At 35.8% G+C, this 21051-nt stretch overlaps 1 protein-coding gene across 1 annotated transcript in view; it reads right to left on the reverse strand.

The window, feature by feature from the left end:
* The window catches only part of PXDNL (peroxidasin like), a 496832-nt gene that overhangs the window by 137123 nt on the left and 338658 nt on the right, over positions 1–21051 (reverse strand). Inside the window, exons 7-9 of the mRNA XM_025394327.1 lie at positions 17497–17666; positions 14972–15089; positions 226–395 (exon numbers count right to left, since the gene is read on the reverse strand). Coding sequence (XP_025250112.1) covers positions 226–395; positions 14972–15089; positions 17497–17666 — 458 coding nt within the window. The remainder of the gene's footprint in view (positions 1–225; positions 396–14971; positions 15090–17496; positions 17667–21051) is intronic.

Raw genomic sequence — 21051 nt, forward strand, 5'->3', positions numbered from 1 at the left:
GAATAGAAAAGTCTTGGAACCACAATATGCTGTACCAGAAAGGAACTAAGGCAGGAAATTAAAATAAACTTCAAGAGGAAAAATTCAAGTTTCTCTAAAACGAAATTAGAAAACCAACAGCCAATGGAAATAGCTTCACTTTGAAGTATTATATACTCTAAAGCAGCAATATTATGTCATTTTCCAGTGCAAATAACTGATAGAACCAGAAAATAATAGTTTTACCTGGACGACTGGAGTATCTGAGCATGGCACTCTGTGTCTTGGCTTCTCCAACGGAATTTCTGGCCATGCACTGATAGACACCTTGGTCTGACTCTCTGGTGTTTTGGATCATGAGTGTGCCATCATCAAACATATTAAGTCGAGTATCATCTTCCAAATCCAATGAATGACTGGAAATATATGTTATACATGTATATTATTTAATCCCATTCATGTTTAAAACTCTTAACAAGACTGAGAATATAGTACTGTATAGCTATGTTTCATGTCTACCCAATTTGTTAAATTTATTTTACCTGAAAACTTTCAATTATTTCACTTTAAATCCTAGTTATCTTCTTCCTATTTCAAGATTACACCCTGAACAAAGACTGTGAGTCACCATTTGATAGAGGGAAATGGGGTTGAGATGTTCTGCCTTCCTGAGTGGCATGAATTTAGACACTGAAGCAAACACTCCCATATGACAGACACTTCAGCACATTTTTATACATCTGAATGCCCATTTTTCAGAAAAGAAATCACCAGATGGTAATATGTAATCCTTTTACCTCCTTCCATGAGTCATTCAGTATTCTTTCATATTTTGTTAAAGTGTAAAACAAATATTCCTATTCAAACCAGCATGGGCTCAAAGCCAAGTAGAATTATATGACTGAGCAGTAAATAACATACCTACCTACCCAGTTGTTGAATATCAGGCCCCTTTCTCTAACTTGAACCATTTGGATACACTAGAAAATTCCCATTTATCAATTAAGTGCATAATCCATTGAGTGCAACTAGGTTCAGATGTGCAACATCATATTACATCAATAACCACAAGAAAGGGAGTGCCTGCATGAGTTATTTTTAGCAATAAATGCAAAGCTACTGACACAGAAACATACATTAGAAATTTTTACAGATTTTTTTTCTGGCCAAGATTTTTTTTCTTTAAAATATTTAATGATTATGTATGAGAAGGTATATAGATTTTCACATGTGTATGCTTAGTACTAATGAACGTGCTAGGCATAGACAAAGGAAATCTACTCTCCTCCATTTTCATCACTCAATACGTATTTATTAAACACCGGCTAGATGTCACCCACAAAAACATCATTCACAGAGAAAAAAAAGTCCAGTAGGAGAATCCCATAGTTCTCCCTCTAATTTGCGTATTTGTTTTATAAAGCCAGGTAAACATTTTCCCACAAATTTCAAAATGTACCCACACTAAAGAATAACAACCTATTCCCATATAGGTAAAAACAGTAAAGCTTGTTAAGGAGATGAAGAAATCATCATTCTTATCTAACTATTTTTGTCATGAAAGATAAGAAAGAAACAGACAATCGTCATATTTCACTTTTAGGTTGTAGAGCAGAATCACAGAGTGAAGGCAGGAAAGATGGAGACAATCTGATCTTCTTCAGCTGTTGGGTGAGAAAAGCCCAATGTGAAGAAAAAGTACCAATTAGCCAAATAAGAAATTTGAGTTGTCATTTTTGAACAGGTTAGTTTCAGAAAAAGCAGGCCCGCTTTTGAATAGCCAGCAATGCAAGACAAAGGCAAGAAAAGGAGAAACTGGATGCTCCTATCCATATCACCTGTGAAGTTTCTCAGTATAAGTAGCATGGAACAAACATCAGAAAGAATTTTTTTTCAAGACCGGGTGCAGTGCCTCATGCCTGTAATCCCAGCACTTTGGGAGGCCGAGGCAGGCAGATTGCCTGAGGTCGGGAATTCAAGAAATAATATTTTTTCTTAAAGTGCCCAATTCAAGAGGCTCATTTAGTATTAAGCAATTTAATTATTTTAAATGCAATTCTAAGATTATCTAACACTGAACCCAAATAAGACTACTTGCAAAGGAATATGATAAATGATGAAATCACATTTTTCAGAAGATGATTTAAGTTCCTGGAATTTTGTTCCAAAACTTTGCAGCCCAAAATTTCAAAGGCTACCAGATATGTATGTGCTATCTATCATCTGGCTACACAGTGCAATAGAATTCACCAAGATTCATTATGTTAAAAATGATATAAAACAGGCAGTAGCACATTACACCCATTACACCCATAAATTCAAAATGCATCATTCTTTTTCCTAGTAATTTCCCTCTTTGTTCATAACCTCTTCATTATGCTATTAAAACTTGTTTGCTCATGAATCATGATGTTCCTTCCCAAAAAATCAAAGTCTTCATGTTTCAGTATATTCCATTCACATTGTCACTTTGATGCAAATAGCAATCATATGTAAAAACACAAAGGTTTGCAGAAGTAGAATATATGTGAATATATTCTATTTTTCTTGAAAATGTATACATAAACATATTTGATTTAATGAAGACATACAAATAACTTCTATTAAGGTGTTTCATTACAACAATCATTTGTTAAGTGCTTTCTAAGAACTAGGTGTTGTAGCTAGATACCAGAAATATAGATAAATAAGTTATCACCACACAAATTAAAACCATCTTCTACAGACATACACAATGACTCACACCTGTGATGCCAGCATGATGGGAGGCTGAGGTGGGAGGACTGCTTGAGGCCAGGAGCTTGAGACCAGCCTGGGCAACATAGTGAGACCCTGACTCTAAAAAAACCTAAAAATTGTCCAGATGTGGTGGCATAGGCCTGTAGTTCCAGCTACTTGGAGGCTGAGACAGGAGGATTGCTTGAGCTCAGAAGTTCAAGCCTGCAGTGAACTATGATTGTGCCACTGAACTCCAGCCTGGGCAAAAGAGTGAGACTCTGTCTCAAAAACACAAAACAAAACAAACAAACAAACAAACAAAAAAAAACTCCACATAGAAAACCACCATCACCCACAAATTATAGTATAGTTGTAAAGTTTGCTTATAATCTACCAGAACTATCAATCATATTCACCACGTTTAGAATTTGAATTTATCTAGAATGGCCTAAATTTCCATAGCTAAACCTCAACATTAAGAAAAGTGTGGAAGACAGCCAACTAGATGCAGTCAGGAAGCCCTTCTCCCACCAAGAGAAGCCAAAATATTGAAAAAGCCATCACACTTTAAACAGATCTATTGAGGGAAAACACTGATGATTGCTAGAGGGAAACACAGACACAGACGCTGAATAGGGTGGAAGCTGGGAAGCCTGCACAGATTCGCCAAGTGCCAAGACCCATTCCTCATCCTGATCAGGTCCTAAGGAAGAGGTGAGTGAAGGAACTGCAGGGCACCACACCCCCGCCATGGACCTCTGAGATCCTAGCTGCAAGAGATCCCATGACCCCCATAAACATTTAAATTGGCGGGGGAAGGCAGCGACAGAGCTTGAGCCTGCATGGGGCCCAGGTTTTACACATGGGGCAACTCCAGCAAAATGTGACCATAGGTACCCGTGCCCCCAGGCTCTCCACTTTGCTCTGAGTCACTCTAGCCCCTGTGGACTGCTGGGTTGGGACACAGCAGGGCTGCCTTTCCTACAGGACTGGGGCCAATCTGATCTGCATGCCCCCTTGTCTCTGGACCCTCCCAAGGACCCAGCCTAGCTGGTCCCATAATGGCATGCATACAACACAGCCTCCACTGCCCAGCCTGAGTGCTTTGCCAGCAGCCTGAGAGCACTACAGCCTCCCCAGCACAGCCAGTGCTTGACCCCAAGGGGCTAAAGGACAAAACCACAGGCTCAATCCCAGCCCCCGAGGGTTCAAGCACACACACAATTGAAGGATATCAAGCTGAGATCTGTGACCAGAGATTGATCAAGGGAGGAACCCCCAATCTCAGAACACTGTGAAGAATGAGATGCAGATTTGTGTTCTGGCACAGGAGCTGGGTGTGCCTCCCTGCCACAGGGCTAGTATGGGAAGGATGTGGCCTTTCTGCTAGCCACAGCCTCTGCCTGAGGGAACTCCATGGCCTGAAACACCTGACAGCCCAGCCATCTGGGTGCAGAAGGCTTGGGACAAATCCAGAGGATCGAGTAAGCTATAGGGCAGCCACCAGGAGACCTAGTCAAGGAAGCACAACCTGGGCAGTCCCCGCAGCCATCTGCTGGGCAAAAAAAACCCAAGCTGTGGGCACTACACCAACTGCATAGCCAAAACAATTCCACCGTGCCCTGGGTCCCCTGCCCTTGACCTCCTACACAAACACCACCGATGGACATCACAAAGCACAGAGGACCAGTGGGTCACTAGGGAGTTGTGAGTCTCCCTATCCTTTGGCTCAGGTTTCCCCTAAGAGTGAGAGTAGCACAGCCTGTCAGGGCCCCTCTGGGCCTAAGAAAATGTAGGTGTGTCAACAGTGATCGGAGGGGGCCCCACAAGGCCCAGGAATAGACTTGGCAAGGAAATATATCTCTCACTCCCTGTCTCTCCCACCCCAGAGCACTGCAGCAAACAAGAACAAGCTGAAATAGAAAAGAAGTGCACAGCTGAGGAAGAGTCTGTCTGTCAGCCCTTACTCTTAAGCATCATCTACTGAGCTGCAGCCTGAAATACACCACCAAACAAAAATTCTTTCAGCACGCATCACCCATGAAACACAATGCAAAAATCTAGCCACAAATTAAGTACCTGCACAGAGCCCTGATATTCGGAAAGCACACAGAAGCAAAGTCATGCAACTATAGTCAACATACACCACAGTCAAGATCTCAAGGGAAATAAAGAACATAAAAACAAAAAAGCCCCATACAAATGACAACAACTTCAAAGAGATAAAGAAACACCAGCCCTCTTGAATGAGTAAGAATGAGTGGAAGAACTCTGGCAATTAAAAAAGTCAGAGCATCTTATTACTTCCAAAAGACTTCACTGACTCGCCAGCAATGGATCCTAACCAGATTGAAATGGTTGAAGTGACAGACATACAGTTCAGAATCTGGATGGCAAGGAAGCTCAATAAGGTAAGGAGAAAGTTGAAACCTAATCCAAGGAACCCAATAAAATGATCCAATAGTTGAAAGATAATGTAGACATTTTAAGAAGGAACCAAACTGAACTTCTGGAATTGAAAAAGTCACTACAGGAATTTCATAATACAGTTAGAAGCCTTAAAAACAGAACAAACCAAGCAGAGGAAAGAATCCCAGAGCTCAAAAACTGGTTGTTTGAATCAACCAAGTCAGACAAAAAGAGAGAAAAAAGAATTAAAAAGAATGAATAAAATATCTGAGAAATATGGGATTACATAAGGAGACCAAACCTACGATTCATTGGCATTCCTGAGGGAAAATGAAGAAGAGTAAGCAACTGGGAAAATACATTTGAGAATATAGTCCACAAAAATTTCCCCAGTATTGCTAGAGACATCAGCATGCAAATTCAAGAAATTCAGAGAATCCCTGTGAGATATTATACAAGATGCCCCCAAGACACACAGTCATCAGATTCTGTGAGGTTAACGTGAAAAAAAAACAAAAACAAAAACAAAAAAAACTTAAGGGAAGCTAGAAAAAAGGGATAGATTTCTTACAAAGGGAGCCCCATAGGGCTAACAGCAGACTTGTCTGCAGAAGCCTTGCAAGTCAGAAGAGATTGGGGACCTATTGTCAACATGCTTAAAGAAAAGAAATCCCAAACAAGAATTCCATATCCAGCCAAACTAAACTTTATAAGTGAAGGATAAATAAAATTCTTCCCAGACAAGCAAATGTTAACAGAACTGGTTACCACTAGAAAAGCCTTATAAGAGGACCTTAAGGGAGTCCTAAACATGGAAACAAAAGAATGATGCCTACTACCACCAACACATATTTAAGTACATACCCCATAGATAGATCCTATAAAGCAACTACACAATTAAGCCTGCCAAACAATCAGCTAAACAAGATCAAAACATCACATACCAATATTAACCTTGAATGCAAATAGTCTAAATGGCCCATTAAAAAGGTACAGGGTTGCAAGTTGGATTTTTAAAAAGACCCAAACTTTTGGAGTCTTCAACAGACTCATCTCACATGTAATGACACACAAAGGCTCAAAGTAAAAGGATGGAGAAAGATCTGTCATGCAATTGGAAAACAAAAAAGGGTAGGAGGTTGCTATTCTTATATAAGATAAAATAGACTTTAAACCATCAACTATAAATAAAAGGACAAATAAGGGCATTACATAATGAGTTCAATTCAACAAGAAGGCAAAGAAATTCTGAACTTAAATTTGACAGTTGACCAACTAGACTTGATAGCTACAAAACACTTTGTCCAATAATAACAGAATATACATTCTTCTCATCTGTACATGGAAGATGATCACATACTTAGCCATAAAGCAAGTCTCACTACATGCAAAAACATCAAAATCATACCAACCATACACTCAGACACAATGTAATAAAAATAAAAGTGAATATCAAGAATAGCTCTCAAAATATGGAAATTAAACAACTTAATCTTGAATGACTTTTGCGTAAACAACAAAATTAAAACAGAAATCAAAAAATTCTTTGAAATTCATTAAAATAGAAACACAACACACCAAAATCTCTGGAATGCAGCAAAAGCAATGTTAAGAGGAGAATTTATAAAGCTAAACGCCTACATGAACAAGTTAAGAAAGATCTCAAATTAACAATCTAGAGGAACAACAACAACAACAACAACAACAACAACAAAACTAGAATAACCCCAAAGTGAAGCAGAAGAAAAAATATAACTGGCCGGGCACACAGTGGCTCATGCCTGTAACCCCAGCACTTTGGGAGCCTGAGGCAGGAGGACTTTTTGAGCCCAGGAGTTTGAGACCAGCCTAGGCAAATGTAGAAAGACCTTATATCTACAAAAAATGAAAATATTAGTTGGGTGTGCTGGCATGTGCCTGTAGTCTCAGCTACTCAGGAGCCTGAGGTGGAATGATTGCTTGAGCCTGGGAGGTCAAAGCTGCAGTAAGCTATGATTGCACAATTACAATTTAGCCGATCTAGACCGGGTGACAGAGTGAGACCCCATTTCTAATATTTTAAAAAATCAATTTTTAAAAATGAAATAACCAAAATCAGAGCAGAACTATATGAAACTGAGACACAAAATCCATACAAAAGATCAATGAAACCAAAAGTTGGTTTTTTGAAAGGATGAACAGGATTGATAGAACATTAGCTAGATTAACAAAGGAAGAAAGAAATTAAACAACTTAATCCTGAATTTCAAACTGTTGTAGTATCATCTTTGTCATTTCTGATTGTGATTATTTGAATCATCTCTTAAACTAGGAAGAAACTGAAATCCTGAACAGATGAATAATGAGTTCTGACACATGGGCAAAGGGAGGGGAACATCACACACCAGGGCCTGTCTCGGGGTGGGGAGCTAGGGGAGGGATAGCATTAGGGGAAATACCTAATGTAGATGATGGGTTGATAGGTGCAGCAAACCACCAAGGCACATGTATACCTATGTAACAAACCTGCACGTTCTGCACATGTATCCCAAAAAGTAAAGTGTAATAATAATAATGAGTCTGAAATTGAATAAGTAATAAAAATCCTACGAATCAATCAAAAAAGACTTAGACTAGATGGAGTCACAGCCAAATTTTACCTGACATACAAAGAAGAGCTTGTGCCAATTCTACTGAATCTATTTCAAAAACTCAAGGAAGAAGGATCCTCCCTAGCTCATTCTATGAAGTGAATATCACCCTGATACTAAAATCTGGCAGAGGCACAACAAAAAAGGAAACCATGGACCAGCATCCCTGATGAACATAAACCCCAAAATCCTCAACAAAATGCTAGCAAACTGAAGCCGGCAGTACATCAGAAAGTTAATTTACCACGACCAAGTAGGCTTTATTCCTAAGATACAAAGTTGGTTCAACATACGCAAATCAATACGTGTCATTCACCACATAAACAGAATTTTAAAAAATTATATGGTCATCTCGGTAAATCTGGAGAAAGCTTTCTATAAACTCCAACCTTCCTTCATGATTAAAAAAAAAAAAAAAAAACCTCAACAAACAAGGCATCGAAGGAACATACCTCAAAATAGTAAGAGCCATCAATTACAAACCCACAGCCAATATCATACTGAATGGGCAAAAGCTGGAAGCATTCCCCTTGAGAACCAAAACAAGACAAGGATGTCCACTCCTATTCAACATAGTACTGGAAGTCCTAGCCAGAGCAATCAGGTAAGAGAAAGAAATAAATGATATCCAAATAGAAGAAAAGGTCAAACTATCTCTGTTTACTGAAAATATGATTGTATACCTTGAAAACCCTAAATCTGCCACCAAAGCCTCCTAGAACTGATAAAGGACTTCAGTAAATTTTCAGGATACAAAATCAATGTATAAAAAATAGTAGCATTTCTGTACACCAATAATGTTCAAGCTGAGAGCCACATCAAATATGTAATCCCACTTACTATAGTCACAAAAAGAAAAAATATCTAGAAATATATCTAACCAAGTAAGTGAAATATTACTACAAGGAGAACTACAAAACATGGTTGAAAGAAGCCATAGATGACACCAATAAATAAAAAAGCATTTTATGCTCATAAATTGGAAGAATCAATATTGTTCAAATGGCCACACTGCCCAAGGCAATTTACAAATTCAATGCTATTCCTATCAAAGCACCAATGCCATTTTTCACAGATTTAGAAAAAAAAAAAACAAAACTATTCTAAAATTCATACGAAACAGAAAAAGAGCCTGACTAGCCAAGGCAATTCTAAGCAAAAAGAACAAAGCTGGAAGTATCACATTATCCAACATCAAGCTATTCTACAAGGCTACACTAAACAAAATATGGTGCTAGTATAAAAACAGAAACATAGACAAACAGAACAGAATAGAGAACCCAGAAATAAAACTGCACCCCTACAGCCATCTGATCTTCAACAAAGTCAACAAAACTAAGCAATGGAAAAGGATTCCCTATTCAATAAATCATGCTGGGAGAACTGGCTATCCATATGCAGAAAGATGAAATGAGACCCCTATATATCTCCATATACAAAAATCAACTCAGGATGGATTAAAGACTTAAATATAAGACCTCAAACTGTAAAAATTTTAGAAGAAAACCTAAGAAATACCCTTCCCAACATCAGTCTTGGCAAAGAATTTATGGCTAAGTCCTCAAAGCAATTGCAACGAAAACAAAAATTGACAAGTGAGACCTAATTAAACTAAAGAGCTTCTGCACAGCAAGATAAACTATCAACAGAGTAAACAGACAACTTACAGTCTGGAGAAAGTACCCACAAACTACACATCTGACGAAAGCCTAATATCCAGAATCTACAAGGAACTTAAACAAATCAACAAACAAAACACAAATGACCCTATTAATAAGCAGGCAAAGTACAAGAACAGACACTTCTCACAGGAAGGCATACAGGCAAGTAGCAAACTTGTGAAAAAAATGCTCATTATCACTAATCATCAGATAAATGCAAATCAAAACCACAATAAAATGCCATCTAATACCCGTCAGAATGGCTTTCATTAAAAAGTCAAAAAATAACAGGTCTTATTGGGGTTGCAGAGAAAAGCTAATGCTTCCACACTGTTGGAAATGTAGATTAGTTCAGCCACTGTGGAGAGCAGTTTGAAGACTTCTCAAAGAAGTAAAGGTTGAGCTACCATCCAACACAGCAACCCCATTACTGGATACCAAAAGAAAAATAAATCTTTCTACCAAAAAGACCCATGTGTCCATATGTTAATTACAGCACTATATGCAATAGCAAAAACATAGAATCAACACAGATTCCTATCAATGGTGGATTAGATAAAGAAAATGTACTACATACACACCTTGGAATACTATGCAGCCATAAAAAAATAATGGAATCATGTCCTTTGCAACAATCTGAATGCAGTTGAAGGCCATTATCCTAAGTGAACTAATATAGGAACAACAACGACAGCAAACAAATACTATTTGTTTTTACAAACTTACAAATATTCTCACTTGTAAGTGAGAGCTAAATATTGGGTACATATGGACGTAAAAATGGGAACATTAGACACTGGGGAATACGTGATGGAGAGGTAGGGAGGGATATAAGCATTGAAAAACTACGTATTTGTTACTATGCTCACTTCTTGGGTGACGGTTCAGTCATATTCCAAACCTCAGCATCATGTCGTATACCTTTGTAACAAGCCTGCACTTGTACCCCCAGAATCTACAATAAAAGTTGAAAAAGAAACAGAAAAGTCTGGTTGGTTTTTACATCTCTTTCATCAAGTCATTGCCTTGCTCAACATCTTCTAATGGGTCTCAAAGTTTGTAAACTGAAAGCCCAAGTCATTAGTTTTGCCATTATTATTTAATCTTTTTCTATTTCTCCCCAAGGTAAAACCTTAATTCTTACAAATGTGCTCTACACACTTTCCTGAAACTAACCTTCATTTATTTTCATTCTGAGTTTTTAATTATTCTTTCTTCAGCCTGGAAGGTTTCTCTCATCTTTGAATCTATTCAGTTATTCTAAAACTACTTATTAAGTGCTGGTAATCATTTCATTTTCCTACTGAGAAGCGTAAAGAATCTCTAAAATTATCTTGACAAATGACTGTTTTCTAAAATTTGTTTAAATTATAATAAAAGGAAGGGATTTTCATGAAATCGATTCTTAGCTATGAGTTGAGATTTTGTGTCTTTGTGTCTTTTGTGATCAATGTTGATAAGTGTTCTATAACTGCTTGAAAATATAGTATGTTAGCTTTGTATATAGTAGATATCATCAGTGTTCTAAGCTATGTTTAGATATTGCTACTAATTTTTGTTCCTAATCTTTCTGGGAAAGCAGTATTAAAATTTCTTGCTATAATTGGATTTACGTAAACATATCCTTATAATTCTCTCAATCTTGTTTTATTCTTCAGCAGCTATTTTGTTAGGTATATAAATGTTCATGAATTTTAAATTCAGGTAAATTACAATTTTTATCATTAAGTATGATCTAATGATATGCGATTACACTATAATATTCTTACATCATCCTTATCTTGATCAGTATAACTTAGTTGATATATTTGTTTACCTATCGACCTTCCACCTTTCAGTGTCATAATGTTTCAGATATACCTCTTATAAATAGCATATAGCTGGATATTAAAATTCAATATTATGTCTTCAAATAGACTATTTATTGTTTTTACTAATATGTTTAAATTTATTTCTGATGAGTTATTTTATATTTTCTCTTTCCCAAGCCTTTTCTCTGTCTTTTTAATCCATCCCCGCTTCCATTTTGTGTATTGATCCAGTTTTCTTTATCCACTTTTTTTCTTCTCCTAGTGTGGAAGGATCTTTCTATTTGTTAGTATTTCATCTTAATTGTTAACATGCACTCTTGACTTAACAGAATTCACAGTATCACTCTCCACCTAAAAAATGAGGCATGTAAAATAATTTAATTATTTTCTCTCTCCTTATAACTCTTCTATTAATATTGTCTAACATTCTACTTTTTTCTTACTTTGAAGTTGTTCAATCCTTAATTTAGTAATCTAAGTTTATTCATATTTATCAACATGTTTAAAACTTTCTTCGTTCAAATTTGCTTTTTGCAAATCACATCTTTCTTATTGGATCAAATTCTTACTTACTGAAACACATCTATTTGTAGTTCTTTCATCAAATATTCCTGAATAAAGCTCTATTCTTTGCCTAAAAATGGTTTTATTTTACCATGTCAGATAATTTAGCTGGATGTAAAATTGAAGGAAATCAGTTATTTTTCCTTAACATCCTAAATATATTTCATTGTCTTCTGTCTGACATAAAGTTTACTGCAAGTATAATTGCTGCACATTTGAAGGTAATCTGCAAATTACTTGTGAATGAAAGATTTTTGTCTCTGACTTTCAATGTTGTGATCGCAATGAAGAGTACAGATTTATTTTTTAAATCGTATTTTGGAATCAATATACTTCTCATTCTGAAATTGTGTGACTTTTTTATTTCTGGATAATTCTATCGTTACCTTTTCAAACATTTCCTTTAGCTCACTCTTTCCCACCTGCCTTTCTGGAACTCCTACTGGATAGACACTAGACCTTTGCATTGTAGCCTCCATGTCTCATAACCATACTTAAATCTGTTTATTCCCACATACCTACTTTCTAATCTTCCAATTCTACCTCTGGTTGTGTCTAATCAGTTTTTAATCCACTCATCTAAGGACCCTAAATCCAGGCCCTCTCGAGGGGAGTAGAAAAGGATAATGATAATGAAAGGACAGATGGGTGGGTAGCTTCTGAGTTAGGGTATTTTTTCTTACCCTAGTTCATGTCAAACAGATGTTTGTTTCAAATTATTTGCTATACCACACTTTATGCTCCATGCACTTTCAGGATATATATTATCTTTCTATAAAAAATACTCAACAGTAAATAATCAGTAAGTTAATAGTTGCTCATGTTAAACATGTTAAACATTTCTTGTCATAAACTCTTCTCTTTCATCTTTAATTTTTTAATATAAAATGATTAACATTTTAACGAACATTTTTACCCATACTTTTATTTCTTTATTCTATTCTTTCTTTTTAGATTTCTTTGTTTTCCTTTCAACTGCATCTTAGCTTCTTTAGTCACTATATTTGAAACTTTTATGTCATAAGTTAAAATAGGCAATGTGATTTTTTCACTTGTTTCTTTCTAAATACTAGTGAGTATCTTTGTAACCTCGAACACATCATTTTAAAATTTAAATTGTAAGAAGGCAGAGAAAGCAGTTTTAAGACATTACAAGCAGTGATTTCTGTTTCTCAAGCACATTTGAGCAATCTCAAGATGGAAATAAATTGAACACTTCTATCAGTTGAAATCTTTCTCATGGGCTAGATTCCAGATTTAATACTATTCATAATTGCCTTCTATATAAGTTATTTTTAACCTATACTTACTAGACTTTTTACAAGAATTTAAAACACATGGCTTAGTTTCTGGCTACAATTATAAATCTAAATTATATGCAAAAAGCAAAAAAAATGTATAATACGTTTTAGAATATTTTATACAGACAAGCAAAAAGAATCAGAGTTGATTATACACGTGACAAAAGAAAATCAGTGAAAGTTTGTACAAGAATTGAAGGGACACGTGAAAACCATGCTAACTATCAGTAACATAACTAATGATAATATAATTATCCAAGTGCTATCATTGAATTATATTAGGTATATAGTGCACTTTATGTTTCTATTTTACTTTAACCACCAGTTCAGTTTTAAAACAGATATATAGACCAATGGAACAGAACAGAGGTCTCAGAAATAATGCCACACATCTACAAATATCTGATCTTTGACAAACCTGACAAAAACAAGCAACTGGGAAAGGATTCTCCATTTAACAAATGGTATTGGGAAAACTGGCTAACCATATGCAGAAAACTGAAACTGGACCCCTTCCTTACACCTTATACAAAAATTAACTCAAGATGGATTACAGACTTAAACGTAAGACCTAAAACCATAAAATCCCTAGAAGAAAACCTAGGCAATACCATTCAGGCCGTAGGCATGGGCAAAGACTTCATGAATAAAATACCAAAAGCAATGGCAACAAAAGCCAAAACTGACAAATGGGATCTAATTAAACTAAAGAACTTCTGCACAGCAAAAGAAACTATCATCAGAATGAAAAGGCAACCTACAGGAGAAAATTTTTACAATCTATCCATCTGACAAAGAGCTAATATGGAGAATCTACAAGGAACTTAAATTTACAAAAAAAAAAAAAATCAAAAAGTGAGCAAAGGATATGAACAGACACTTCTCAAAAGAAGACATTTATGTAGCCAACAAACATATGAAAAAAAGCTCATCATCACTGATCATTAGAGAAATGCAAATCAAAACTACAATGAGATACCATCTCATGCTAGTTAGAATGGTGATCACGTTTAACTTTTTAAACGTTTGTTTTTACTATTTAATTTTATACTCACAGGTTTTTGAACTCATTGGTTTTATGTTTTATCAAATAGTACCATGAGCATAAAATAAATGACTAGCTTTTTAAATAATTTTGCATGTCATTTATTGCTAGTTTGCTTAAATAATCCTATACTGATTTACCATAGGAAAGTTGCAATATCAAATATGAAGTATCAGTTTAAATCTGAAATAACTTAGATGTGGCTATATCAAATTATATTCAGCTTTAAAACAAACCAGTTTGTTATTAATCCCAACATTTCCTTCTAGAAATAATACAGAATTATTTTTGTCAGTTACAGAATCACTAAGATCTGGAAATGTATAAGTTTTTTTTGTTTTTTTTTGTTTTTTTTTTTGTTTGTTTTTTCCTTTTGAAACGGAGTCTCGCTCTGCAGCCCAGGCTGGAGGGCAGTGGCACAATCTCGGCTCACCGAAAGCTCCGCCTCCCAGGTTCAGGCTATTCTTCTGCCTCAGCCTCCCTAGTAGCTGGGACTACAGGCGCCTGCCACCACATCCGGCTAATTTTTTGTATTTTTAGTAGAGACAGGGTTTCACCATGTTAGCCAGGATGGTCTTGATCTGCTGACCTCGTGATCTGCCCACCTCGGCCTCCCAAAGTGCTGGGATTACAGGCATGAGCCACCGTGCCCGGCCGGAAATGTATAAGTTTTAAGAAAAAGGCCTTTACATAGCTCGAGTTAGTCAAAAGATAAAAGTTAAAAGACTTTTTATGTTTAAGAAACTCTGAAAATTTTATCAATTTCTTCTCTAGATAAAGAAGTTAAATTGAGTTAAAAAGATAGCTGGAATCAGAAAGAGAATCACAACCCATGTCCATGCTCAGTATTTACTTGTTGTGTATCCAAATAATCTCAGGTTTGGGGTTTCCTTCTGCCCGACAGGTGAAATAGACAGTATTTCCTGATGGTACCTCCACATCTTGGGGCTCAAAAGTAATTCGGGGGCTCTCTGCAACAAAAGAATTATAATATATTTTTCAAAGATACAAAATTATGGCCTTCTAAGATGCTGAGAAAGAGATATAGGCAATTTAAATTTATTTCTACATTAAAGTTTTACACATCGAACTGCATTTACCCAGTAATACATGCACCAGGTTAGAGATTAGACATATATTTGACTTATACTTTAGAAGTTTGAAAGATTCACTGCACGAAGGGATCTCCAATGAAGTAAATTAAGTAAATTTTCCTGTGCTTTTATTTCTAGGAGCTCAACACAACCATATTTATGGAAGGAGTTTTATTTTATGGATCAATTTTTCAAACCAAGTACTTAAACTGAGCTTGCAATTTTGCAGGCACTTTTCCTAGACAATTAGCCATCTAAGCACCCAACCACCCACTTTACACAATTTACAACAAGTGATATGTCTAGACCTCAAACCTGGTTGAGCAAAATTCTTATCTATATAAATGAATGATTCCATCTTCCAATAATAATTGAGTGGTAAAACATGAAAACACTTAAATTATTTTAATAAGAAGATGGAGTGATTGATTTTGTAATGAATCAGGTAATATTATTGAACTTAAATTATAAAGAACAATGCACAAAAGGAACTTTTAGTTTTCTATAGTTTCACTTAATTCCCTTTAAACCTTTCTAAGTAACAAAACTCTTCTTTTTATAAGTGCCTTATCTGAAATTACCTGTCATTAACCATGACTATTATGTCTGTAGAACATTCCGTAGATCTTTACTAATCTTGCATACTTCATTGAAAGTCCATATAATTAATATCTTGGCTTTATTCTCTTTAGATAAATGATTTTATTCGTTTATGTAATTAAAAAAAAAAATTCAACATCAGCTATGTGCCAGACAAGGCACTAGGACTAGTGATGAAGCAATGTTCAAAATAGACAAGGTCTCTGTACCAAATGGTTCACAGTTTCATTGAAGCAGTTGAAAATAAACACACACACAAACACACGCACGCGCGCGCGCGCACACACACACACACACACACACACACACATATTAACATAGGCAGCAACTACTTAGATGGAAAATAAATGATGTTTTGATGGATTATAAAAAGGAACCTGATTCAGTATGGAGGGATAGGTAGGACAGTGGGAAGGGGGTTTAAATGAAGGCTTTCCATGGAATTCATATTTAAGAGGAGAACCATGAAAAGAAGTAGAATCAGAATATTGTAGGCAGGAAAGACAGCATGTAAAAAGTCCTTGGGTTGAAGAAAGACTTAAGAACTTCCAAGAATGGAGAACACTGAGGTGGCTACAACACTGAGAAAAGAGTAAGTGACTGGAGGAACACAGTGTAGCCAGGAAGGACTGTACAAAAAGAATCAACAACATTAAGAATTGTGTGCTTTATTTTAAGGTAGGAACCTATATAAGGATTATGGGTGAAGAAATGATGTAATAAGATGTGTTTTTAAACAATTTTCCCAAACATAAAGGAGCAAGAAAAATGAAAGCTGGGATATCAGTTAAGATGTGAAGCAATCCACAATATTGATGTGATTTTTAATTACTTGTTTAGAGAAATTCAAAAAATGACTTGCCAGTGAGAGTGGAAAGCAAATTTTTGCTGTAATTACAGCAGTCATGTGAACGAATCTCCAAAACACTGATTTATCACACACATGCACACACACACGAGGGTGTTCCTTTTTTTCTATTTAACCCGAAATACAAGAATAGAGATACATAGAGATATATCCTTATATTCACATGAAAAGCTTTGAATGAAAATCAAATAATATTGTAATCAGCCACAATAAATTATTTAGGTAAAGCCTATTGCTTTAGTAAGGTTGTCAGAATATAACCATATGCTTATTAAATCCAAGGCTTCCATTATTTAAAAATTTACAATGAGACAGTAAGACTGATTTTCATTATTTTAGTCATATTCATGATCCCATTATACATTTAAAAAATCAATTACGGGATTTGTTGAGGGGCTTTCTCAGCAATAAATATTAGCAATTATTTGATCTAAAGTTGAAACCCCTAACTTATTGATTATTAACATTAAGTCATACCAAGGAATAAGTGGAGATTTTAATGTTGGATACCACTTCTGGTGACCTTGTTGAAAATCAGTTTTCTCAATATTTCTCCCCTGAAATTATGGAAATTAGATTAAATGTTCCTCAAAGACTCTTTCAGCTCTTAATTTTATGTTGATTTTATGTTGATAAAACCTTCTTTAAATGAAAATGCAGATGATGGAAAGGAAATTGGCAATACTTTTACCACATTCCTCAAAAACACTTTCCAATAACACGTTCTTCTAAAATGCATATTATATAATAAACCTTTACAGAAAGAGAGCAAATGAGAGACATTTCTATGTTATGTACACATTGAAATTTACGTACGGCAATTGAATTCCTCTACTGTTACTGAAGCAACTGCACGTCCTTGGAGTCTCCTGGGATATTCACATGTAGCCGCAGCCTGGGTGTGGCCCTGTTGGGCAAAGCCTTGTAAAAGCTCCCCCAGCCACATCAGATCACAGTCACAAACTAGGACGTTGGAATCCAGACGCCTAGGAATGCAGGCAAGAAGTACAACTGTTAAAAGAGACTATTAATTTCTATGATAAATCTTTTGAGTGGTAATATTTAATTTCCCCCTGATTTACCTTGTCTGTTACATTTTTGACTCCAGGATTCTATTAACCAATAAGCAGATTTTAAGAATCACTTAACTTGTTGCATATCTTGCACAAAGTAGACACATTTTCATATTAACCATGTTTTTGAGAAGTCACTTTAAAACTGGAAAAGCGGTTTTCCCTTAATGTGCACTATGTCTATTACAAATAAATAATTGTGAGGTGAAATGAATCCTTATTTGTTTTAGAGAAATGTAGAATTAAAACTGTAAGTATGGCCAGGTGCAGTGGCTCACGCCTATAATTCAAGCGCTTTGGGAGGCCTAGGCAAAAGCATCACTCGAGGCCAGGAGTCTGAGACCAGCCTGGGCATTCTAGCAAAGTTCCATCTCCAAAGATAAAAATTTCCTTTAATTTCTTTATGGTTTCAACTTTTATTCTAGATTCAGGGGGTACATGTGCAGTTTGTTATCTGGGTATATTGCATAATGCTGAGGTTTGCGGTCCTGTTGATCCCATCACCAACATACTCAACATAGTACCCAATAGTTTTACAACCCTCACTCCCCTCCCTCCCTTCCCTCACCAGTAGTCCCTAGTGTCTATCATTGTCATTTTTATAACTATGAGTATCCAATATTTAGATCCCACTTATAAGTGAGAACATATGGTTTTTGGTTTACTGTTCCTGCATTAATTCACTTAGGATAATGGCCTTCAGTTATAGACATGTTGGGCAAAGGACATTATTTCATTATTTTTTATGGCTGTATATACAATTTTTTTAGTTAGCCAGGCATGGTGGCACCCGCCTGTAGTCCCAGCCACTTGGGAGGCTGAGGTGGGAGAACCACTTGAGCCCAGGAGTTGGAGGCTGCAGTGGGCTGTAAAGGCATCACTGCGCTCCAGCCTGGGTGACAAAGTGAGACCCTGTCCCAAAAGCAAAAACAAACAAACAAACAAAAAAGCTGTAAGTATGGAAGTGTTCCAGTTTGCTTTGTTTATGTGTTATAGAACAAGGAAGCTGTAATGTGGTGGTGGTATTTCAATATTTTTGGATTACTCAAAAGAGTGGTAGAAGCTTTGCTGCCCAAAGGAGGCTTATAAATGTGATGTGTGATCCACGCAGCTCCCCCAGGAAGTTGGCTTTTTTCTTTTGTAAACTCCTTGGCATTAATATGGATAGGCATGTGTTCTCTGTGTTTTCCATTTGCTCTAAAGGACAGAAGCCAAGCTTTCCTTTTTTGTAATGCTCAAAGTCCCGATTAGAAGGTCCCCCTCTGGAATTGCCACATGCAGACTGTAATAGGAAGGCAATGGCTCTTTTCATTTCTTTATGATGTTTCCTAATATAGGCACACAAGTTATTCATTTTTGCCAAGGTTTACTGTACTTCACTAATTTTTTCTAGCATATTTTTTTCATGAAATAAAATAGATCACCAAAGAGATTTATGTGTATGTACCTCCATTCTTGCCAAAAGATGTCTGGCAAAAAGGTACAGAAATGATTAATACTTTTTTCATTTCTCCCAGTGGGTTAAAAAGGGAGCTTTTGCTAAGTGGAATTCACAAGTCTGTCTATGGTGGCAACTGGATCACACTCTATGCAAGGAAGTCCAGCAATGAAACAGTAATGTGAACATATTTACAATAGGTGTTAGATTGCTTCTACCTGATTGTAAGAAGTAGTGTCCTATGTGACTGGAGGAGAATACAAAATGACATAATTTTAATAACTTTTAATCAAAATTATTCATGCACAAAAGTCCTTACAAATACGGAAAACAAACACACAAACATAAATTAAATCTAAAGATATCAATTTGCAAATAAAAAATCACTTCACTGTATTAATTTAGAAATTTGCATCAATGTCATGATACTGGAAGAGACAAACCTGAAAGTAAAAAATTGTGCTATTCTCTAGACGTAGAAATTAAAACACTTCCTAAAACAACTGTATACATTTTAATAAAATTAAGAAAGTCTTATTATCTGACAGTTTCATAAAATGTTTTGTAGATACCCAATTCATATGACTAATTTTTATAACTGTATCTAAATTTTATTATATTACCCTGAAAATGATAGCTATATTTAGTAGCTTTAAATTGCTAAAGGGAAAAAAATTTGCACTTATTGAAAAGTTAGTTAACCATATAGATATTATTTGCTTAATGTTTCCAACAAGACTTCACACTAACATGAGAATATAAAGCCATGGCTAAAGTAGGGAATTCTGTCAGCCTTGTCGGGAGTGAGGTGTAAGCCGTAAAAGTCAACTAGCACTTGTTCAGGAGAGTGCTGTTGGTTCAGCGGGCCTTGGCTGTTCCTTGTCACTGACTGATTTATTGTACCAGCTACATGGCTATAAAACAGATCTTGTTCAACAGTATTGTGTTCAACATTCACATTTACATTTTGAGTTTAATTTCTTGTAATTTTCTCAAAAAGGAACATGCAAGAACTTACTCCTCTAAATATAAAGGAGTAAGTTCTCGCTTCAGCATCACCATGACGTTCGTCTAAATTGAACATAAGCAAGGATGTGAATATACATCCCCTGGGAGCATCCCGAGCATGGCAGCCTCACCATGCAATTGTCCCATTTCCCAGAGTCATCACTGCTTACTCATCGCCTTCCCTCAGTTATACCTTCCCTTATGCATCCTCATGCGTATGTGTTTTGGTAACAACTGAGCACAAGATTTCATTTCTTTCTAATTATTATTTTCAATTTAAGATACTCATCCATAGTGGAGTTGCAAAACATGAAGAAAACAACAAAAGGATACAGATTTTCACTTGCCAATTGAAAAACTCCTTTTGTGTTTGGAAAATAATCTAGTAGTAAAACTATACTTTCATATGATAATCTGAGTAATCTTTATAAATAATTTTCAAATTTATCATGAGAAAACGTTTTCAAAATTTTGCCTATAATTTAGAGCTATGATTATTGAAAACTAAGAAGCAATAGGGTCAATCAATAAGAAAGATGGTTCTTATGAACTTTTATTAGACTATACTAAATATTGAATACACTATGTTTAAAATCATTATTTTACTGTTCTCCATTTTGAAAGTGCTCTTGCATCAAATATCATACCAAGTATAATAAATGAAAGCCCCTCTGATGGTATGCAGTCAAGAATCACAGCACTAAAATAATTCCTCACTTGCACATATTCTCTGCTCAATGAAAAATTTCAAAGGAAAAAAGTGGTGCCAGGTAAATTAATCTTTTCCATTTGAAAACAGTAACACCTCACTTGTACTTACACAATCCCTTTCACTTAGAGATCCAAAAACAC

Source organism: Theropithecus gelada, chromosome 8 (genome assembly GCF_003255815.1).
Source record: "Theropithecus gelada isolate Dixy chromosome 8, Tgel_1.0, whole genome shotgun sequence".
Taxonomy (NCBI): domain Eukaryota; kingdom Metazoa; phylum Chordata; class Mammalia; order Primates; family Cercopithecidae; genus Theropithecus; species Theropithecus gelada.